The 24,700-nt window shown below is 44.0% G+C and overlaps 1 protein-coding gene and 1 long non-coding RNA gene across 3 annotated transcripts in view; one reads left to right on the top strand and one right to left on the bottom strand.

Annotated features, from left to right (window-relative positions):
* Positions 1 to 8,126, top strand: part of OLFM3 (olfactomedin 3) — a 239,231-nt gene extending 231,105 nt beyond the window's left edge. For both annotated transcript variants that reach the window (XM_084851719.1, XM_084851720.1), the window contains exons 5-6: positions 5,020 to 5,126; positions 6,565 to 8,126. In XM_084851719.1, the coding sequence (XP_084707845.1) occupies positions 5,020 to 5,126; positions 6,565 to 7,242 (785 nt within the window). In that variant the 3' untranslated portion in view covers positions 7,243 to 8,126. The remainder of the gene's footprint in view (positions 1 to 5,019; positions 5,127 to 6,564) is intronic.
* A 4,682-nt stretch (positions 8,127 to 12,808) lies between these two features.
* Positions 12,809 to 24,700, bottom strand: part of LOC146347886 (uncharacterized) — a 147,085-nt gene continuing 135,193 nt past the window's right edge. Inside the window, exon 3 of the long non-coding RNA XR_014790465.1 lies at positions 12,809 to 13,277. This is a non-coding gene — a long non-coding RNA (uncharacterized LOC146347886). The remainder of the gene's footprint in view (positions 13,278 to 24,700) is intronic.

Genomic DNA, 24,700 nt, shown 5'->3' on the forward strand with positions numbered 1-24,700 from the left:
AGATCGTTTGGATGAAATTGGCTGGCTTTGTCTCCTGTGAAATTTAAATAAATCCCAGTAATTATTTCTACAGTTGCATATAGATGTAAATCAACATATGCCCATTTGATGCAGATTTCTGCCCTTTGGGCCTGGGCCCCGAATCTTTTTAGTGCCTATCAAAACCCTTGTTGGGCGGGTTTCAGGTGCACCTTTCTGTGGATGGAAGAGAATCAGATCCAGTAGAGATTCCCGCTGGAGGAAGGGAGCCACCAGCCTCCTTCCTCCTGAAGGCCCCTGCTCCCTCTGAAAAGCTGCTCCAGAGGGCCAGGTATCTGAGCTGACCAAGTGGACATCTCTGAAATGCCGGTGAGCCTCTCCTTTTTGCCATTATTGTGGTCATCCACCACCACTGATGCTTGTCATGGTCTTCAGCTCGATGTGCAGGGGCAGATGGGGAATCTCCATAGGATGGAGGCATCCATGCGTACATATTTCCCGGGAGGGCCTAGGAGGGGCAGTTGGTGCCCTATATTTGCTGCAATGGCAATAGGGGGGGTGGGGGCAAATAGCAGCTTCAGGGGACAATTTGCTGTGGAAACAAATATGGCTGTTGAAAACAAAAATACCTTCCTCATGTGCCATGGTCCCAATCCAAATCAGGTCACGAGCAGCTGCTATTGCTTAAAAGAACCCAAAACTTAGCACTGTTTTGTTTCTTAAAAACAAAACAAAAAAGGGTGGGTCGTGCAGATTTTTTGCATATATTTTGGAATTGTCCAGTTATACAACCCTTTGAACCAATAATCTGAATTTGCTTAATGAACTAACTGGTTGCTCAATGCCACAAAATCCTAAAGTAGCATGATGTTGTTATGTTAAAGATTTGGTAATGATACAAACCTTGAAGTTGTTGTAAACCTGCCGACGGCAGCTAAAATGTGTACAGCAGCAAACTGAAAGAAAACTGTTACTCCGAAAGTATCTGTAGAATATGGAATACTGCAATCTTTTCAAAATTATCTTATTATAGAATGTCAAGGATTGGACTACAGATAAATTTATTGAAAAATGGACTTCATTTGCAATGTTCTGGCACTGTAAATATCAGGACAATATTCAACCATATATTTTCTTCTCTTTATTGTAGAGTGTTTCTTGTTCTCTGTGTGCATGTGTGAGTGTGAATGTGTGTGTGTGTAAAATATCATATTTATATATAACAAAACATATTTGTACTTAATAAATATTTTTAAAAAATAACATTTAAATTAAATCTCTCACACACACATGCCCAGGAGAGGCAGACATATTGTCTGTTCAGGCCTAAGTTTGTGTATCAAGGAATGTGGGAAGGCAGAGCCATTAAATCTAGAAGTTTTATCTAACTGTGTCTTGGAAACCATTCCAGAATTCAGATTCTGAAACACAAGAACTGAGCTATGGGCTGTGCAGGAATTTCAGTCCATGGTCATCTCACCAATTCCTGTCTTTTCATCTGTGGCTGGTCCATTATATCTGTTTTCCCTGGCAATGGATTGAATGCCTGAAGGCACCTTATCAGAGCATTTGTCCCATTATAAATGAATGAAATAGGCTCAGAGGATACAGTGCATTTATTGCCAGTAACTTAAGGGTAAGAAATGGGCCAATGCAATCAAAATCGCACACACCATCCTGTTTGTCTCCAACCTGACCTACTTAGTTTTTATGCTAGATTTCTAAACTGATCTTGCATTTCTTGCATTTCTCCGCACCTTTATTCATCTGCAAGTCTTGCTGATGTTTCTCTGCTTGTCATCCATAACCCCAAATAACTTTATGCAATAGAATCCCAGTAACTTTAATGAAAATAAGGTGGATTAAAAAAAAAAAGTTTCCTGCGAAAGAAAACCATAAATGCATTATTTTAAAATCTTGCATTTTGGGTGCTATTTGGGGAGACAAGGGGCAGATCATATATGAGCTCCTATATATCCAGTTGCTTTGTATTCCACATTTAGTATATAAACTGATAAATAGGCTTGTCTACCTGAAGTGCATGCCAAAAATCCCTTATCTTACAAAGAAAAAGGGTAACTGTTTTTTCCTGTTTGCCCTACATTGCTAAGTTTGGATCCAGACTTAGTCATACATAGAGTAAACCCACTGAAATCATTTATTTATTTATTTATTTATTTACTGCCCGATAGCGGACACTCTCGGCTATTAGCCATGACTAACTTAAGCCTCATTGATTTCAATGGGTCTACTCTCTGAATGACTGAATCCAACCCCTATAGTTATTATGAGGTATAAAGAATTTAAAAAATAATTACAACAATTCCTTTTTAAAATACGTAGCTTTTTACCATTTTATCATAAATATATCCAAGAGTAGGCCTTTGACTCTAGGGATGGGGAAATCAGTCTATTTCCAGCCCACCTCAATTTTGCTTGTGTTCACCCATCACTCCATTCCATCCCATATCCACATTCACCTGTGATTAAAAAAAAATCTGCTTGAAAATGGACATTTAAATATGCCCTTAAATACATAGTTTAAATGTATTGTCTCTCAAAATGCGTACTTTTAAACATTTTTTCTCAAAATCCACATCTGAACATGTATGTTGAAACGTTTGAGCCAAGAATTGCATCTGAGCATGCAGGAAGTGTGAAAGCTGGTGGATAATGATATTAGTCCAGGTTCAGATCAACTTGTATAGGATAAAATTGTAAAAGGTAAAACTCTTCAGATGTCCCTAAGTAACAATGGAGGCTGGTGGGTCCTATATCAGTGGGTCAGTGAATCCACTCCAGGTTTCACTCAAAACCAGAGGAGCTGTCCAAGACATGAAGCACCTTGGATAGCTTCTTTAGAGTTCTGCCTGGTTCTGATTGAAACCTGGAGTGGATTCATCACCCCACTGACATCGGAGCCACCAGCCTCCACTGCTAAGTAAGTCTGGTTAAAATATAGTCCCCGTTCCTAATTGCATATACTCAATAGTAAGTCCCATTTAATCTTAACAGGAGACAAACGTTTTAGGGGAAGTTAGCAAGACTGAAGTTTGTCAGATTTTGTGAGTGGGCAGGGCAAACCTATAATGGCAGCAGAAGAGGAGGGTTTTTCCTTGGTTCCTTCCCAGGCAGGCAAAGGCTTCCCAATCCATCCCTGCAAAGAGATGAGGTCTTGGCAAATCTCTGCAGACATTTGATGAGTGGGATTGACTTGAAAACAGAATTAAAAAACCAGACCCTTGAAGCATAGTTTATTTGGGATCTGAACATAACAATCAATACCATTATTAAGGCAGCGTTGTCTTCTTATTCTTCTTGACATGTGAACTCTGCAAATGTAAAATGTCTATTACATTTTCTTTAGTATTCCTTTCATCACCTGCAGGAGGGATGGCCAGCTTTTCTGTTTTCAGGAGAGGGGCCATTCTATTCTCCACACTACGGTCCAGCAGCCAGAAACATATTTTGCTGTACAAACAGAGCTGCTTAAAAGTGGACAAGCTGCAGGACAGCAGTACAGGCTTCCCAGTTAGGGAACCTTTGCACTCAGGCATCACATGCAAATACATAAATTTTCATTTTTATTTTACTTATTTATTATACTTATATCCTGCCTTTTGGTCCATAAGGATCCACAAGGTGTGTGGCCAGCAGCTAGATAAAACCCTAATACATAATTAAACAGCAATAACACCAAGCAGCACATCAAAAAGTTCCAACTCAACAGCAAAGAACCAGCAGCATTACATAGCAAAATAGTTAATCAGTCCCCCAAAATGCTCCTTAAAAAGGAAGGGTTGGATCCAGACTTAGGGAGCAATCCCATGGCCGCTAGACTGCCTCCCCACCCCCTCCGCCTCATAGGCAGTGCAGATCATCCCTGGGCTCCACGCTCAGATGAGCAGCGCAGAGCAGGGCAAAAGGGGGCGTTCCCAGGGGCGGGAAGTGTGGAAGTGCTGGTACAACACTTCCAAAGTCCTGCGGCTAGACAGCCGAAATCAGCCATCTAGCCACGAATGCAGGGTGGCCAGAGCGTGGAGAAGAGGATCCCCTCCATGTTCCTCCCGCCGTGCATTGGATAGGCGGTTGCCTCCAAGTTCGGAAGCGGCCGCCTATCCTGATAAGATCACTCCCTTAGTCATACTCACAGTAGACCCACTGAAATCAATGGGACTTAAGTTTTCTTAAGTCCCATTTAATTCAATGGGTCTACCGTAAGTATGACTAAATCTGGATCCAACCCAAATGACATTTGATTTGCTTATATTAGGAGAAATGACTGGATTTGATTTCAGAGGACCTCTCGGGGCCACATTCCTGTGGGCAGTGGGCCAAGGGCAAAATGGGGTAGGCCCCAAATTGCGACAATACCAGTATATTGTAGCTTAAAGCTCTTTCTGTCAGTAACTAAGCCTTAGGAGAAGTATTTCAACCCTTTAGAATGGGGGGCGGGGACAGTGCAGAAGCCAGGAAACCATCAAATCATTGATCATCTGGAGAAAGGGGTAGGGCCAGACAAAGGGGACGTAGCCCCCTAGGCAACCCCTGAGGGTCAGATTTCTCCCCCTGGAGGGCCAGATTTGCGCCCCAGGCCTGAGGCTCTGCAGTCCTGCATTAAAGAGCAAGATACCTCTATTTTTTATGACATGTTTTGTAGTCATGACTGGGGAAGGCAATGGCAAACCACCCTGCTATAGTCTGCCATGAAAACGCCAGCGTAAGCGGCATCCCTCTAGGGGTCAGTAATGAGCCGGTGCTTGCACAGGAGGAACCTTTCCTACCTTGCCTTTCCTTTGTTTGCATTACCACAATGTTCAAATAACCTAACTTTTGTTTAGAGAAGCTTAGCAAATGCTCCTTTCTTTTGAATGGGAAAAAAGAAAGTGAGCCACATCACCCTTTTTTATGGGGGGGCGGGGTAGTATCCAGTCTCTTTTCACCCCTACTTTTAGCTGGAAGAATACAGTCGGCATATGTTATGGTTTGTGGAGGATTTCTACCGACTCGCTTTGGGTTTGGTTTTTTTTATCATTTCAGCATGTGGCAAGCTGATGAAAATTACTGGGCCTATTACAGTCAAGACATCCGGAACCCGCTTCGGAGCTTGGATGACAGATCCATTAGCATCTGAGAAAAACAACAGAGTATGTGGCTTCTATTATTTCTCCCAGTTAGTCATTGAAATTCTAAATAGAATGAAGGGAGGTATAAAAACATTTTAAATAAACACACATACAAAGATGTGATGTTACATTACACTGAGTCGGACATGGGTCCATCTTGCAGTATTGTCCGCACTGACTGGCAGTGACTCCCCAAGGCCTCAGCAAAGTTCCTTCCAAGTATCTGCTACTGGAGATCCTTCTGACTGGAGGTGACCTGAACCTTCTACATGCAAAGTGTGTGCTCTGCAACAGAGCTATTGCCCCCTCCCAGTAGAGCCTGACTGCAAGGTTTGTTGCCAAATCATGTTGGGAAGATTAGATGAGTTCCATCAGTCTACCGAATAGTGTCTGGATTGAAATCCAAAAAGATCATCCAAAATAATTGTGCTTCGTTGGCAAGAAAGAACAGGGGTCTAGGTTGAAGAAGACAGGTGAGAATGGTGAACAATCTTAGCTCACTTGGCATTGGTGCCAATAGAAAGTACAAAGGGGACCTGCAACAAAATGTTGCAGTGTATGGCTAGCTCCTAGCAGGAGTGCTCCTCTCCAGGGTTCCTGCCAGCCAACTATGCCATTCTCCAGGGTACTATGCTGAGCTCATTCAGTGCATTCCCCTCCCTTCATCCCAGTTTTTTGTTGTTGTTTTTTCTTTTCCAACTGACACTGAACGTTCTGCAGCTACTGACCGTGCTCAGTCCTTATTAGACTTTGGCAGGGGGAGGTTGCACCCTTTTTAAAAACAATTTCTTATACTACTGCAGACTGCAAGGTTCCCCCAAACATGCTGAAGCATCCCTCTTTTTCCCAGTGGTCCCTTTTGGATTCCATTTCTGTTGGCACGCATCATCTGAGTTTGCTATTAAAGGGAGCGATACCTCCCAGCCAGTCAGAAGACAATTCAAACGTCCGATATGTCATGTTTGTAGTGTTGTGGCTGCCACTACTTCTACAGTTGCTCCCACATCAATTCTAGATAAGTGTAAAGGCTTCTGCTCATGAATTTTGTCTTCTTGGGAAATGTACCCCCTTGGGAAACGTGTCACTTTTTATTATTTAAACATGAAAGCAAGACAAACCACATCGGTAGATCAAAATGAAGGTAGTGTCAGTTATGTCAGTTACGTATACAGGGAGGGTGCGTCTAGACTGCAGTCCTGAGCCCAACACATCATTCTCTTGATTGTCTGTGGCAACCTTCCCCAGCCTGGTGCCCTCCAGATGTGTTGAACTACAACTCCCATCGTCCCATCAAGGGCTGGAGGTGATGGGAGTTGTAATCTAACATGTCTGGAGGGCGCCAAGTTGGGGAAGGCTGGTCTGTCAAATGGCAAAGCCTTGTGTGTGGTTGGGCACCTTTCCATATTCATCACTGAGCAAGATCAGATAACATTTGATTTTCTTTTCATTTTGCTTCCAGGTCTGGTACATGGACAGTTACACCAACAACAAAATTGTCCGTGAATACAAATCAATAGCAGACTTTGTCAGTGGCTCTGAGTCAAGGACATACAATCTCCCTTTCAAATGGGCAGGCACCAACCACGTGGTCTACAACGGATCTCTCTACTTCAACAAATACCAGAGCAACATTATCATCAAGTACAGCTTTGATACCGGACGGGTGCTTGCTCAACGTAGCCTGGAGTATGCAGGCTTTCACAATGTCTACCCGTACACCTGGGGCGGTTTCTCAGATATCGACCTGATGGCAGACGAAATTGGCTTGTGGGCCGTATACGCAACCAATCAGAATGCGGGCAACATCGTCATCAGTCAGCTAAATCAGGACACATTAGAAGTGATGAAAAGCTGGAGCACAGGATACCCAAAGAGAAGTGCTGGGGAATCCTTCATGATCTGTGGCACCTTGTATGTCACCAATTCTCACTTAACCGGAGCCAAGGTCTACTACTCATATTCCACAAAAACCTCCACATATGAATACACAGACATACCCTTTCATAATCAGTACTTTCATATATCCATGCTTGACTACAATGCCAGAGATCGAGCTCTGTATGCCTGGAATAATGGACACCAAGTCCTGTTCAATGTCACTCTTTTCCACATAATTAAGACAGAAGATGACACATAAACATTGATCCATCGTTGATTTTGGCCACCCAAAAGCAGTGTCATTTGTGCCGAACTCAAAAACATCCTGCCGGGTTTCTTTTAAGTTCTTTTTTCCAGTAAGAATTAAGGGAGGGGGGAAGCTTTTTCTACAGTATAATGTATTCCAGATATGGCGGAGCCTTTCTTTAACATGTCCTGGTTGGAATTACAAATATCTTTCTTAACTCTACACAAGGCCTACCATGACTTTGTCATGGATAGCACTAAAGTTGATTCGGTGGCTAAAGACATTGTTTAAAAAAAAAAATTAAAAGATTAATTATCTGCCTTATATTAGAGTCAGAGACTAATGGTGGCTTAACTGCATGAATGTCTTTTTTCTACCATACATCATTTTTTAAAATAAAAATCTCTGATTGCTCAACATCAAAATATATTTGGACAGTAATCTGAAACAGAATGTGCATCAATATTCTTTGGGTGTTGGGGTTTTGTTTTGTTTTCAAAAATACTGTTCCAAAGTCAAATATTTTCTTTAGGGGTGAGAAACATAAAATTCCATTGGCTGTTACACAATTTCAGATGCGGTGCTGTACAGTCTGTTTTTAAACCTCTCGCGAGCAATTTCTCAGTGATCTGTATTTATACCATTGTGTCCACCATTGTGCAATTGTATCTCTTCACTTCTGTGAAAGTCAACTATTTTTTATAAAATATAATTGAAGTTTAATCACAGGTCTGAATATGGCTCCATTTTCGAATGGCGTGGATATGAAAATTCTACAGTCATCAAGGTCTTCACTTCCAGGATTACATAGTTTGATCGATCACTTTGTGTCGACTTTGGTCTTGAACGTCCCCCTCATGTCAGAGCTGTCTTTAAGAATGAAGTACTAAAATTACTTTCCTGAATGTCCACAATATTTGATTGTGTCCAAACTTGAGTTCTTGCCATCAAACACCATGAAAAACAAAAAGGGGGTTCCTTTAAATGCAGGGCTAGGCTTTAAAACTTTGCCCTGAGGGACTAGTCTTGGAACTAATTTAGACACAATGCTGGACTTACACCGTGCCACCCAAAAGCTTTTCTTAATGTAGCATGGCCATATGGTCAATGACACATTTAAAACATTCCCACTAGCTGGCTCATCAAGGATTGCTGACGGGCAAACATTATATATATAGGGTAGACACCTTTTAAATGTACCAAGCCATAGGTTAAATTTGAGTTGAGTTGCTGGGTAGGCCCTCGACCTGTGGATTGTGCATAACGGTGACAGGTTTCTTGGGTTGGAGGGAGTTGCTGGCAGGCTCCCAGCTGTGGGAAACATGGTATATACTGTATAGCTGGATCCAGTTTTGCAGCTTGCAGCATAGGTTGCATGTGCCTAGGAGCTCATGAGTTGTGGCCTGAGCAAAACAGGCCAAGAGCCATCTCCCCTGACTATGGCATCCTGGTCCAGCTGGAGTTGATGGTGGCGGTGTGCATGGTATAAGCGCATGCCAAAACGTGGTACACCGAGCTACTTCCACCACTAGGTGGCTGCTGGGTCTGGGCTCTGCCTTCCCCTTCTTCCTGTCCTGTAACTCAGTCTTCTCCCCAGAAAGATAGTTTTAAGAACTTCTAACTCAGCATAGCTTCACAAAAGGCAATTAGCCCAGGGCAAGAAACCAACTTTATTGAGGAAACATCAGCGTGGGGGAAGCACATAAAAATGCAAGAAAGACATCTGCGAGATGGTGGGGGTTGGGTGGGTTGAAGTTACCTGAAGCAGTGAGGAAGAATGGCACAAGAGGAAAAGAAGAGACATGCTGGTTTCCTGTGTGGATACTAGTTCCATGTTTTCATTTTCCAACTGAAGGGGGAAGCACTGACGAAAGGGATGAGTAGACTCTGCCCTGGAAACGTGGTGGCTATGCCTTGGCTGACAGTTGTGCCACTCCCACCAGACATAGGAGCAGAGGTCAGTCCGTCTTGGCAGGAGCATCACTCTAATAAACTCCCCACCAGTAGCAGTGAGTGGGAGGTCACTCATTCCCTGAAACAAACTGCTGAGAATAGAAACTCCGCCTTTGCTGCTTTTGCTTTGCCAAAAAATGTTTTGTGCAGTTTCAGTTGCATTGCCCACACAATTTCCCTTGCATTGCCAAATGCATATAGATCTTATCAGCAGGGCAGGGTTTGCATGGAGGAGCCCCCTTCCCCATAAAGGACATTAGGAGCTTATCGTCCAGGAGACAAGAAACAGAGCCGGAGATTGAGCAGTGGTGGCAGGAAGCTACATAGCCAACGGCTTTTCAAAATTGGAATAAAATGGGCAGCCTTAGTTGCCTTCTCTCCCCTCCTACTAGGAGCATCCCATTCTCCACGATCCACTTCACACATGATCATTTTCCTACATACCACTGCTATGTAGGAAAAAGCACTGCTGTCTGCAGTAAATGTACATGTTGGTGTACAAACATTTTCCACTGTTTTTCTTACATGGAAATGATATCTACATGGAAAATGGTCATGTCTGATGTAGCCCTCCAAGTATCTTTTTGGGGGAGGGGCAACAAAAATATCAAGTTTCAGTTCTTTTATTTCAGCCCTGCCCAACCTGATGCCTCTCAGATGTACAGGACTACACCACCCAGCATGCCCCAGCCAGCCACTGGGAAGGTTGGGGAAGGCTGGTTTATTTACACAAACATGTCTCAGTTAAAGTCTTCCAGCATTCATACCTTTTTAGCTACCTTTCCTTCAGATCATCAAGTGAACAAAATTTCAAACACACCCATTACTGTCTCTCAAGTGTCCCACAGAAGAGTAAAGAAACCCTATGTTGACGAAGGCCCAACTGCTGGTTCAAGTGACACACCCATTATGGTCTCTCAAGCATCCCACACAAGAGTGAAGGAACCCTACGTTTGATGAAGGCCCAACTGGTGGGTCAAGTGCTGGCAGGCATGAAACCTGGGGCCTGGTAAGGCCAGTTAAGAAAAAGGAAATTGTGTTCTAGCATTAAATACACGCATGATGCCTTTCACAATGGTGAGCATTATATACATTTTGAACATAGACACACAAATTAGATTTGAAATGTAGCAGCTCCTTCTGCAGTTCTGTGATGCACTTGTGTACATCTGAGGAGGCAGAGTTCACCACCACTGCTCAGTGCCCACTTTCAATTGCCAGCCAGCCAATCAAGAGCAAGGAATTTCAGTAGCAAACCAGCCTGGAGGCAGGTCTGCACACACCGTGGTGCTGCATAACAGAGGTGGACCTGACATGACAGTAGTGAGGGTGCCCTGGCACCACTTAGATTTCAAACAGTGTCTGTTGCATATAATGTGCACGAAGGAAATCTGGAACGTAATCTTCCAGACAGTTGTGGGAAACCCCTTTGACTTCCTGAACTGCTTCATCAGTGCAGAAGGGAGAGATCACATAAGAAAGCTGAGTGGAAGGGGAAGGTAACCACAGACTGTTGGGGGAACCTGTGCCATTTGGCTTGGGAGGGAGCCTTCCCAAGGGCACCACCCCAAAGGCACAAAATGACTCTGTCAATGCAGCGTGAAAGACCATTGCGGCATCAGCAGCCAATAAACCAATCCCCTCTCCTTGTTAGCTTATTTGAAGATTCTGACCTCTCAGTGGCAAGGAGGACTATGCTGCAGACGTCAAACATTTTCACCCTTTGATGGGCATTCTCACTACTGCAATACTAATGTGCCATCATCTTTCTATTTTATGTATTTTTGAATGGTTACAGAGCAGTGACTAGAATATAGAGCCAGGGGCGGGGAGATGTGTTTGGCTGTTAGCTTCAGTGACAAATGACTATGGGAAAACCCCATTACAACCCTCCAACTAAACACTTGAATGGGGGGGGGGAGTAGGGGAGGCCTGGCATGTACGTTTTGAGATGGCCCTGCAGCTGTTTTAAGAAGTCTATGGAGGCATGAATTGGCTACAACTTGGGAGAAGTCAAAAGGTGGGGCTTGTGGATTCTATTAAGACCCCCAGCACCACCTTTCCCCCATAATTCAAGCTCAGCTCCAATTTTCAGTGTGTTACCCTTTGTCTTTCTGAACTCTTAGTTCAACAATATCAATACAAAAAAATTGCAGAAAAACATCAACTCGGGCCAACATAAAAACCAGAAACTCCAACCACTCAAAAGACCCACTGAAGTTAAAAATAATTAACAACACTTCTAAAAGGGCAAAGCCACACATGTCTACTTTTAAGTAAGTCCCATTGAGTGCAATGGGGCTTACTCCCAGTTAAGTCCCAGTTAAGTCTGTATGGGATTGCAGCCTAAATGGGCCAAGGGTGTGGATCTGGCAGATATTCCAAGGCGGCAATACTTCTTTTAGATGACAATCGTGCCTCCCTCAGTAGCAGGAGCCATGATATAGCCTCATTACTTCCTTTCACTCTACAGGGTCTCATATGGAAGGAATGTCCTTCAAGTGTTCTGGGCCCAGACTATTTAGGGCTCTAAAATGAAAACCAGAACTGTGAATTTAAACTGGAAACTAAGGTTTAGACTACACACTACATTAAATATGTAATGTGCAGATGATCCTAACTTTTTTTTTTTTTTAACCGTTCAGGTAAGCACACGTGGGTAGGGGAAGTTTAAATCTTCCCACCCAGCTACTTTCTACCCCACACACACACACACACACACACACACACACATATGTATGTATGTATGTATGTATAAGCTTCTCCTCACATTTTGGGAACCAGTGATTCACAACAATATAAAAGGACCCAAGTGTCAATGGGAATTCAAAGCCAAATATCCATTACAGGGATCACAGCTGCAATTTCTGTGCATGAACTGGAAATGCTTTCTCTGTTCCAGCCCTTAGTGTAAGTCCTTTTGGCAGTTCTTGCCTGAGATACTTTGGATTATGATTGTTGTTCCACAGATGTCATCTGCCACAGCATGCCAAGCCAGCCGTGGGAAGAGCTGCTTCCTGAGTCTTCTTGACACTAAAGTCACTCCAAGCTGAAGACAATAATCAATTCCCCAAAGAGTTGAGTGTAGCAGTATAACACAGTACTGCCTTAATCCTTGATCGCTTCTCTCTCACAGAATATTTATTTCCAGACCAGCCTGGTGCTTCTAAGTGCCATTCAGCTCAGTAATCCAGATCCATAAGCATAATCAGGTTCATGCCACAATAGCTATTGCAGACAGAACACTAGATAATAAAGTGCCATGACTACAAAAGGGAAGCTAGGAACAAGGAGCGGTTGAACAATTCATGGGAGATTCCTTGTTCATACATGCACAGCCAAAGCAGGCTGTATGCGTCTTCTGAGGATGTGCAGCACAAGGCAGAATCCAGTTGCACAACGGCCAAAACAAGTGGAAATGCTAGTTTCAGGGCTTCCGCCAGGAATCACTACATCTCCCTTGCATAAGTAGTGGGTCCTGCTACTGCAATGCAGTCGGCAGGGCCACTACTCGCAGAAGGGAATCGGCAGGGTGGGGAAAAATTGGCAGGGGCGTAAGCTGGAGTCTGCCCATGATGTGGAACTGCCCATTCCCCAAACAAGTTGCACATGACTAGAGACAGATCAGGGCCCTTCATAATTTATTTATTAAAGCATTTATATCCCACCTTTCCATTTAAAAGAAAATGTCCAAGGAGGTTACAACACAGTATTAAAACACAACAAAATATACTAGGGTGGCCAGGTGTCCTCCTTTACAAAGGGCAGCCCTCTGTTTGAAGAGCTGTCAGAGGACAGTCCTCTATTTGATGGGCTGTCCGGTCCAAGCCTGGTTTAAAATTGAAGAACCACAAGAAGGCAGAACTGTGGCCCTGAAGATGCCCATCATGAACGGGCACACATAGGTCAGCTGGTCATGATCTTCCTCACTATGATGAGATGTACTTTTTTGTATTTAAATGATGGTAACTATTTCTAATTTTGCAGTTATACATATAAATTAACATACTCAAATGTTACGCAAACTGATGTCCTCTTTTGTCCTCGTTTTCGGTGATGTGTTTCCTTCTTTAGCGATGCGTATGTGGCCCACCCTATAAATATATACCAATGAAAAGTTTAAAATCAGTGCAAAATAAAGCAAAACAGAAGTGCATCTTATAAAAACAAGACACACCAGATACCATTTTCAGGGGACCAATCATATATTTTAATTCAGGAGGCTAAAAGCCTGCCAGAACAAGGAGGTTTTCGACAAGAAATGAACACAGAGAAAGGGCCAGGCAAGCTTTCTTCCACCACAAGTTCCAGCCACAAAGAAACCTTCTCCTGAGTCCCAACCAGTCATACCTATTACCTCAGCTGTATCCATGTATGTTCCATGTATGTGGAACTACGCAGGAGAGCAGGGGTACCAGACAGGAAGATTAACTCAGTGATACACAGGGAAGGCACAGATTGAAGGAACAGCAACCAGGAAGCGACTCAGCAGAACAGCACAGAGGCTGAGCAGGAAGGACACAGAAAATGAGGAGTTGGAAGTGTGCTTGGTTAAATAAAACACTTTGCTTTATATAACTTTTGCCTGATTCGTGAGTGGTTGCAAACACCACTTGAAACATCAGCTACTGGTGGGACATAAAGAAGATCTATCCCAATAAATCTGAACGAGGCTTGCCATTTGCAATTTTTGATGCCATATATAATCTGTCTCTGCCCTCTAACCACTAATGCCACAAAAGGCAAATCTAGATTCCAAATGTATTTCAGTTTTATACCAGTTTACCTGTGCGACAAGTGCAGTTACAGTCCAGTTATGTAGTGATCTGGGATGAGAGCTTAACAGCCTAACAAACACAAATGGGAAACAAATCATTAACTTCCCCTCAATATATGACAGCTTCATGGCCAAAACAGACATTATTTTAAATCTGTTTCTGGCAGTTGTGTCTTCTTTTTTTCATTTTTATTGTAGAGTAGGTGCAGCGGGCCCCCGATCCAGATCAAGACCCTAGCAGGGCGGATAGGGGAGCTTTTAAGGTCTGGATCAGGCCCCCTGGGTTGTTTTTTTTAAAAAAGATGTAACTGCTAGCTACAGATTTAAACTAATGCCTGTTTTGGCCCTATGAATCCTGTATCTCTCTCCTTCAAATATGCTGACACTTCCATTCCCTATATTAACCAAGTCCTGCTGGATACCACAGTGTTGCCCAGGTGTCACAGTGTTGCGATGCTCCCACAATGATTCCACATGGTTACCACGCTCCTCACTGTGCCATATTGTCCTTCACAGTTCAGGTATGAAAGACTGTGCAGTTCAAGTTGGTTTAAAGATAAAGAACCAGAAGAAAGGAAACCAGAGGCCTTGCACTGGGACAGCAGACTGAATGGGCACACAGGTCACCTGGACACAGTCTTCCCCACAGGATGATATGTATTTCTGTTTAAATTGAAGCCCTAATTTCCAAATTTGCATCTATTCCCAAAACTCAGCACATACAAATTTTATGCAAATGTGTCCTCTTTGGGGGTAATGTGTAAATGTAGGGATGGACAAACTCACCTGCACCCAGCTTAGTTGCGCGCTCACAGAGCTGCTGCGGCCACCTGCCCCTGTTCACAGTAGTGTACGAGCTTCTGGACAACCCAGTGAGCACCTGACAAAGCCACAGGGCTGTCCGCCCTCATAGCAAGCCGCCATTTTGTGCAACAATGGCAGCTCGGGCTCTTCCAGGAAGGTAATGTTGCATAGTTGGTGGCTGCAACAGGGTCATTTACATGACGTTAGAGGCGTGAATGCTCCATTAATGCTTGTAAATGTTGCATAAATGGCCCCCTTTATGGCCTCCAACCACGCAACATTATCTTCCTGGGAGAATCTGAACCACCATTTTTGTACAAAATGGCAGCTCACTACAAGGGTGGATGGCTGCTGGGCGCTCGCCAAGGCATGGGGCGTTCGATGAGTGGGTCTGCAAGTGCCCTGCAGCTTGGCAAGCAGGGTCCGGGAGAGCAAGCGATGGGGAGTCCATTGGACTCCACACACACACCCACAGACTCTCACGACATCCCTGTGTAATTGCCACCCTAGTCTATAGGCCAAACTCTGCTGCCATCTTCTGACTTCAGACCACAGTTACCTCACCAGGATTGGCTCCCATCTTGATCAATCCACTCTAATAGATTCCAGGAGCCCTTGCCTTTTCTCCTTTACCAGCTTCGCACCTCTCCTCTCCTCCATAGTTTAACCAGTTGCGCAGCTTGGTAATTTTAGACCCTGGCCTTAACAGTCTTACGGTGGTGGGGTGGGGGTCTTTAGATGGCCATGTGTATTGCTTCAGTTGTGAAGCACACACCTAACATTTCTCTTTCTTCCCTCTCCCTTTCTGTGCCATTCAATATTTTACAAATGCTTCTTCATTCCCGATATGTTCAAAACAAAAAATGAATTAAAAATAGTTGGGATGGCTGAAAGGAAAACCTGTTTGCCAACCCTGATAAAAACAGAAGTACTCTGAGCATGTGCAATTTCATATTTGAAACTCATTTAAATCATAACGCCAACATAACTACAGGAATACAGTAGAGTGTGCTTCTGCTGCCCTGGTGCTAGACACATTTAGTTGGGAATAAGTGTATTTTTAAAGTTAAAATGCTAAAAAAAAAAAAAAAATCATCATCATCTGATAGCCATTTTATGATAATATACATAAGGGATGCTGCCACTACCAGTGTCAACCCCAGCATGCCCATGCTGGCATACGTGCTGAGCCAGGCATGTTTGCCACTGTCCCTATCATCTGCTGCTCTCTGGGGTGGGGACCTGGGCTGCAGGACCCTGGACTTTGGCCCCCAAATCCAGCCCTAGCATTAACTCTGTGGGAGGGAATGTAACCTCAGCTGTTCTGAAGATATACCCTCTTCCATACATAATACCTTGAAAACTGGCATGGCATCCCTGACTAGAAGAAAATTAATGGAAGTTAGGAAACCTTACAAATTGGAAACATTATATAGGGTTGGATCCAGACCTTTTCAGGCATAGAGTCAACCCTCTGGGTTGGATCCACATGGGCCATTTCATGCGTCAAAGGGCTCCTTCTGTTCATGGAAGGTACTGGGATCTGGTGGAAGCTCCTCACTGGATCTTCATTCCACTGGGATCTTTGCTGGTTCCCTCTTCCCTTCAGCCCCCTGTGTTGCCTCTTACGGTGCACTCAGCCCTCCCGAACGGCATTTCAGGAGACAAAGGAGACTGGGGAAGGAGGAATTGTGAAGATCGCCTCCTTGCCCCCTTTCTCCAGTATGAGCGGAGCTCCGCTAAACACAACTCTCACACCAGCGCATTGTAATCAGTGAGACTTCGTTTAATCATGACTAACTTAAGCTCCATTGATATCAGTAGATCTACTCTGAGCATGATTAAGTCTGGATGCACCCATTAGGCAGGATTCTACACTGCCGTTGCACCTCCACTATTTCTGTTGTGCTAGCAAAACAGACTGCAGTTTCATAAATATGCAAGGAAACAAGCAGTAATGCTCATTTCCAGGATGGGGATGGTCAGCAGAGCTCCCTGCCGTGAGCTCCTCTGCCCTGCCCTGCTCCAGAATGTAGCGTTGCTGCTAGTTTCTTTTTTTCAGGAACCTCTAGTTCCTGTTGCACCTGTCCATTCCACTACTGGCCATAATCTTCAAAACTGGAATGAATTGCGTACTTTTTCTTGGGAACAACTTTTGTATTTCGATCTGTAATTTATTAAAGAGTAATTTAATCCCTGCTTAAGCAATGTGATAGTCAGTTGTCAATTCTATAAAGATAGGCATACCTTGAATGAATAGCAGTCATTCTCCAGTTAACAGCTATAATTCAATTAAATGATTTATCATCTTGAATTAATGAACTGAATTGTTTTCAATTGAATTAAACTGTTTTGAACCATTGAATTAAATCACTTCATAATAAATAGTTCCAATTAATGTGTGATTAGGTGTTCCCCTGCAGGAATTATAACTTCCTTAATGAATGTGATAGGATTATTTATCTACTTGAGTGATTCAATTGATGTATAATATCGCTGGGATATTTTGCACTAATGAAGTCATCGCAGATTTAGGATTATTCCATTAGGAATTGAATTGTTCATATAAGCCTTATAAGAAAAAGCCAGTTTGTAACAGAATAGTATTCTAAGGGACAGAAGACAACATTTGAAAGTGATTTGGGGAAAAGAGGACAGATTTTTGAATTGATATAATTCCTGTGACAAAGAAGTGGCTTCCTTGTCAGCATAGCTGTGACCAGTATCCAAAAAATTCTCAAACAAGATCAGAAGGACCAAAATGTGCAATAATGTCAATTATAAGGCTATTCGTACTTCTCCAGAGCAGAGCATGAATATGAAATACACAAGATTTGTTCCAAGGTTTATATACAAATTCAAAAAACAATCCCAAGATTTACCGTTCTATCACACTGTCTCAAGTTAATGACTTCTGACAAGGATAAAGGCAGTCATGCCTAGTGAAGTCAAAATAATTAATGGTTCAACCAAAATTGTCTAAAGTACATTTGGACAATCAGAGAGCAATGATACTTGGTAAATACAATTATCTTTTAAACCAAAATAGTCATATAATTGGCCTTATAATTGACATTATTGCACCTTTTGGTCCTTTTGATCTTGTTTGAGACTTAACTGAGGGCTCCCCTCCCTTTTATCCCTTATAAATATACAGTGGAGGTGATTAATAGATTTAAGGGATTAGACCTGATAGACAGAGTGCCTGAGGAACGATGGACGGAGGTCCGTAACATTGTTCAGGAGGCAGCAACTAAATCCATCCCAAAGAAAAAGAAATGCAAGAAAGCAAAGTGGCTGTCTGATGAGGCTTTACAAGTCACTGAGGAAAGAAGGGAAGCGAAAAGCAAGGGAGAAAGGGGAAGATATATCCAACTGAATGCAGATTTCTAGAGAATAGCAAGGAGAGACAAGAAGGTCTTCTTAAATGTACAATGCAAAGAAATCTTCCTGGCATATAGAAGGGGAAGAAATGGAAGCAGTGACAGATTTTATTTTCTTGGGCTCCAAGATCACCGCAGACGGTGACTGGTGCCATGAAATTAAAAGACACTTGCTCCTTGGGAGGAAAGCTATGGAAAACCTAGACAGCATAGTAAGAAGCAGAGACATCACCTTGCCAACAAAGATTCATATACTCAAAGCTATGGTTTTCCCAGTAGTAATGTATGGCTGTGAGAGCTGGACTATAAGGAAGGTTGAACGCCGAAGAATTGATGCTTTCAAACTCTTACGAGCCTTACGAGTCCCCTGGACTGCAAGGAGGTCAAATCAGTCAGTCCTAAAGGAAATCAACTCTGACTGCTCATTGGAAGGACAGATACTGAAGCTGAAGCTCAAATATTTTGGCCACCTAACGCGAAGAGAAAAGTCACTGGAAAAGACCCTGATGCCGGGAAAGATTAAAGGCAAAAGGAGAAGGGGATGGCAGAGGATGAGATGGCTAGATAGCATCACCGATGCAATGAATATGAACTTGAGCACACTCCGGGAGAGAGCAGAGGACAGGAAGGCCTGGCGTGCTATGGTCCATGGGGTCACAAAGAGTCGGACACGACTGAACGATTGAACAACAACAACATCCAAACAATAGCACAAGGTTCTGCACCCAGGGCAGCTCTGGACTTCTGTTTCTCAAACTGTAGCTCCCCACACTTGACATTGAGGTGCTTTCAATAACAGTTTTTGATATGGCATGGAGGGGGGAATGCTGATCAAAGGGGGGAGGAGTTTAAAAAAAACTGTGCAGGGCCAGCCCAATACATTTTGCTGCCTGAGGAAGAAAGGCAAATGCCATGCCAGGCCCAAGCCCCCAAGTCAATGTGCATAACACCCAAGACTGGCCAAGTTATTTTGGCACCTGAAGAAGAATATCACATAAGCACCTCTCCCTCCAAGTAAAAATGCAACAATAATGAATTAAATAACTAACCATTTGCTGCCCTTTCAGGACACCCCAAATCACCTGCCTCAGGCAGTCACCTCTGCCCAAGGGTAGGGTTGGCCCTGAATTATCTTGGCTATTGTTTTGAATATTTTTAAAGGCAACAATCTCCAGTTCAAAGCTACAACACAACAGGTAAGCCACTGCATTTTGTACTAGCTGAAGCTTCCAAGCCATTTTCTAAGACAGACCAACACAGAGTGTGCTACCGTCTTCAGTGTGGAAATCATCAAAGCATATATGACCTGTTTTACTAGCCAGCCCCTATTTATGTCCCCAGCACCCACCTGGTAATGAGTGATATAATAAAGAAAGGCTGAGGTGAACATCTCCCAGTGGCAGCTGGTGACTCCAGTTCCAGAGGGGCAGCGATTCCATTCAAGGCTTTAACTAGCCAAAATTCTAAAGGTGCTATTCAAGGTCCTGAAACCATTTGGGGGATAAGGCACAGCACCAAGGATAGCACTTTTAGAGTTCTGGCTGGGGGTAAAAAAATCTAGAATGGAATCACTACCCTCCCAGAACTGGAGACACCAGCCACCACTGACATCTCCTTAATCCCTACAGTTGAATTGTTAGGAAAGAACAATCCCACCAGACAGTAGAACATTAGAGTAGGAATATATTATTCTACCTCCTTAACGTTCTATGACTTCATAGAAAATGCCTTCTACCTTAGATGCTAAATACATTTCCTAGGAGAAAATCCCACTGATTTAAGGGAAATTTCCTTCTAGTTTAATGTGTTGAGGATCACAGCCTTAAGGTGCTAGAAATTATTCATGTCCATATAAAAGCCAAATTTGCCAGCTATCCTTTCAGTGTGAGAAATGGTCCCTTGTGCCTGGCCATCGTACCCACAGAATACAAAGCAAATCCCTTATTGGAGAAGATCCAACTGAACTCCATTAGGCAGAGTTTCATTGTTCAAAGTAGCTTCATGTGAAAAGAGCAACAAAGGGCTGCAAAAAAGGCAAATGCTATTTTGGGCTGCGTTAATAGAAGCATCGCTTCCAAATCCCGGGAAGTACTAGTCCCCCACTACTCAGCACTGGTTAGGCCTCATCTGGAGTACTGTCTCCAGTTCTGGGCACCGCACTTTAAGAAGGATGCAGACAAGCTGGAGAGGGTTCAGAGGAGGGCAACAAAGATGATGAGGGGACTGGAAACAAAGCCCTGTGAAGAGAGACTGAAAGAACTGGGCATGTTTAGCCTTGAGAAGAGAAGACTGAGGGGAGACATGATAGCACTCTTCAAGTACTTGAAAGGGTGTCACAGAGAGGAAGGCCAGGTCACTTCTCGATCATCCCAGAGTGTAGGGCACAGAATAATGCCTCAAGTTATTCTGATTAAAATAATCAGAATAATTGATTCTGATTAAAGGCAGCCGCCGGCGAGATCACATCACTCCAGTGCTGAAGGAGTTGCACTGGTTACCAGTTGTTTTCCGGGCCAAATTCAAGGTGTTGGTTTTGACCTTTAAAACCCTATATGGTTCCAGCCCAGCCTATCTTAAGGAGTGCCTCCAGCAGCACCAGACAGGCCGCTTAACAAGATCAGCCTCGGATGGCCTTCTCTCTGTCCCATCAGCCAGGACAGCTAGACTGGTGGGGACGAGGGAGAGGGCCTTTTCTGTGGTGGCCCCCACTCTGTGGAACTCCCTCCCTAGGGAACTCCGTCATGCCCCCTCTTTAATGAGCTTCCGTCGTGCATTAAAAACGCTGTTGTTCAGGCAGGCATTTGGGGTGGGTTAGGGTATTTTAGAAAATGTTTTTATTGTAGAATTTTATTGTTTTAAACTGTTTTTATTGTATGTTGTACATCGCCCAGAGTGGCTGGGTGACCAGCCAGATGGGCGATTAATAAATTTAATAATAAAAATTTAATAATAAAAATCAAGTTACAGGAAGCCAGATTCTGACTGAACATCAGGAAAAACTTCCTGACTGTTACAGCAATACGATAATGGAACCAATTACCTAGGGAGGTGGTGGGCTCTCCCACACTGGAGGCATTCAAGATGAAGCTGGACAGCTACCTGTCAGGGATGCTTTCACTTGGATTCCTGCTTTGAGCAAGGGCTTGGACTCGATGGTCTTGTAGGCCCCTTCCAACCCTGCTATTCTATGATTCTATGAACATCAACTCATGATGTCAATGAGGACTAAGCGCACAGGAAATTTTCATATCCCAACTATACCTTCTGCATCGCAACAGAATTCGTCTGCTAACTCAAAATTGGGCGCACAGAATCGGGACCAGCACCAGGTTTGGCAGGGCCCTTGGTGCTCACCCCCTGAGGTGGGACCTTTGTTGGTGGCAGCCTGGTACAGCAGCAGCAGCAGCAACAAATAAAGCCAGTCTAGCCAGCAAGTGCTGCTGCCACCGCCTGCCATTTTACTTCCCCCACAATATCTCTGGGGCCCAAAGTAGCATTGCTCTGGAGGAATGCTGTCGAGACCCCAGAGGGATTGTGAGGGAATTAAAATGGCAGGTGCCAGCACCCACAGGCACCCGGGACCCAGTGCTGAAAGGAGCACCAGGCCCAGGTGGCTACAGCCAGCATTTGGCCTAGTGTTCGGCCCTCCTGAGGACTCGGGCCGTCAGCAACTGCCTGACACAGTACTGACCCCTGAGGCTGGGCTGGCACAGAGTATACTTACTAGCTCCATAACAGAATGCAGGTGTGCCTTGTGAACTGCCCTCACTCCTTTCTCCCTTTCCCACCCATCTTGATTTGCAGGCAGGGTTTGGGCAACCACACCATCCATTATGTACTGCCCATGAGTTCATCTTATTCAAGAACGACTGATGTGGTGCAAGGTTTTTAGTTACTGACTATATTTATATCCTACCTTTCTCCCAATGAGCTGAAGGCAGTGTTCCTCCCCTCCCCCCCCCCGCCGCCCACTATTCTCTCCTCACAATAACCCCATGAGCAGGGCTGGCATCAAGGGTAGCCATTGTTGGGCACCTGCAAAGGGCCCACACCCCAGCAGGGGACCAGTGACAAGAGTCCTTTGGACTTGCTTCTCCTCTTCATCATTTGCAACCTCTCATTCACCTGTGTCTCATTCTGGCCCAGACAACAGTGGTGGGGTGAAGGAGGAACAGTAGATACCACAGCCTACTTGCTCACTGGCTCTCTGCCTGTCAACCAGGGAAATGATAGCAATGATGAAAAAGAAGATGAGGGGCAAGAGCAGCTGGTGGCAATGTCAGTGAGAAGGTAGAGTCACTGAGGGAGGAGGCCTGCTCAGGGTGACTTGCCCAAGAACTCTCTAAAGCCTGGAGTTGGCACTGCCTGTGATGTAGGTTTGGATGAGAGAGAAACTAACCTATAGTCACCAGTGAGCTTCATGCCCAAGTGGGGATTTGAACCCAGTGCTCCCCAGTCCTAATCCAACACTCTAACCACTACACCACGCAGGAACCTTGACCCAACCCTACTTGCCTCCAAGACTCAAAGCTGGGAGCAAAACAAAGTCAACACTAGGCAAAGGCGCTGCACAACCAAAGCTTTTGCACAAGTGAGACCACATTTACTTCCGGATGCCATCTGCACTGCGCTACAAACTTATCTTTAACTTTTACGGCTACCCTGCTCTGCAAAGAAGCTTGGGAATGATAGTTTAGTGAGTGCTAAGCATTCTAAGTTAAAGACACTCCCTCCCAGTTCACAGAACTACAATTCCCAAGGTTTATGGGAAGAAGGAACCATTTTTTAAGTCTGTAGTGTAGACATGACCTCAATGTTTTACTGAAGAAGTATGTACTTAAGTGACCTGAAACCAAAATGCACCCTGCTGTACAATCAGCACTTTTATAACTCCTTCCAATTCACTTAACTCTTTAAATAAATCATGGCCCTAGTTTCTCCCACACTGTGTCTCCTACAAACAGGCACCAAGTCTCGCCTTTGATTTTCATTAGTTTTCTTTCTCTCCTTTTTTTTGGTATTAATCTTCTTGATCGCCGCTCACACCTGCTCTTGCCTGGCTTATCTTGCCAAATGAATTTTAATGTGGGGCTTCTCAGGATAGAATTAGAAACCACAACAGAGATTTATAACACAAGGGGAGCATCGCTTGGAGAAGGACTTAATTTATTTTCCCAGTTACGTAAAATTTAGCTCTAGCATGCCTGTAAAACTGCCTGGAAGCAACAATGAATGTATTTCATTGGCTGGTCTATAGGAATGATTTAAGGCAGATTTAAGAGGACCTTTCTCCACACTCTCTTTTGTTCAATTTTTTTTTTAAGGAAATATTTTGTTCCCCTGGCAGCACAAAATTAGATTAGAATCATCTGTCACCTGAGCTTCTTGCCATTATTTTTCCTCTCCTGGAATCCTGCCATGGGCCCATAGCAGTTCCTTCCTCAGAAGCCTCAGCAGCAATGGGAGGAGAAGGCCCCAGTCTACCAAAGGTTAAGAAGGCCCCCTTAAGTCCATAGAAACCAGGGGACATTGTTGAGTAAACATGCACCTTGCATAGCAAAGGGCTGGATGTGCTTGATCTTGTCTGATCTCGGAAGCTAGGCAGGGTCAGCCCTGGTTAGTACTTGGATGGGAGACCACCTGGGAATCAGGCTTCCTGCACTGAGCAGGGGGTTGGACTTGATGGCCTTGTAGGCCCCTTCCAACCCTATGATTCTATGAGTCTATGATTCTATATCCCAGTGAAAGCATTGGAACAAGTTAGTCATCATAGGCTGGATCCAAGTTTAGGCACATGCAACCACCCAGAGCGATGCAGAATTTGACTAACGGGCGATGCAGAAATATAATAAATACATCTGGGTTGGTGGTGGTGGGCTTCCCAGCTTCCTCCTCACAGCTCCTCCAGCCACATAAAAATGATACGCAGAGGGTTGGGGTCCCTGCTGAATGAGCTGAGCTGCAGTGCAGGGAGAAGGGAGAATCCCTGAAAATCGGGCAGCGGCACCTTCCATGAGTCTATGAGTCTTCTGTCTATGGAAGGCAGATTCTGGATCCAACCCAGCCGACTTAAGACCCCTACAGTACAGATGCATTGCATTTTTAAATGTTTATTAACTCAAGAGGTACATTTTCCATTTGAAGTCAGAGTAAAATCTGCATAATCTGCCAGCAATGTGCATGATTTGCAAATTAAGCCACCCAGTTCCGGGCAACCAGAATACAGCATCCCTACATTGAACTTGATTGTGCCTCTTTACGAATCTCTGGAGTTAGAAATGCCACAAAATACAGTCGTTAAGTGTATAAAATTGGCTTCATGGTAGTAAACAACAGAATTCAGTCATGATTATCTATTTATGTTTCTATATCTCATCTTTCCTCCGAGAATCTCAAGGTGGCATACATGGTGTGTAACCCCCACATTTTATCCTCACAACAACCCTGTGAGGTAGGTTTTGCTGAGAAATGGTGACTAGCCCATGCTCATGCAGTGAACATGGTGGCACGAGGGGTTTTGAACATGGGTCTCCCCAGGCCTGGTCTGATTGAC

The sequence above is a fragment of the Heloderma suspectum genome, chromosome 4, assembly GCF_057233095.1.
Source record: "Heloderma suspectum isolate Gila_16-S chromosome 4, 16-S_ref, whole genome shotgun sequence".
In the NCBI taxonomy this organism is placed as follows: Eukaryota; Metazoa; Chordata; class Lepidosauria; order Squamata; family Helodermatidae; genus Heloderma; species Heloderma suspectum.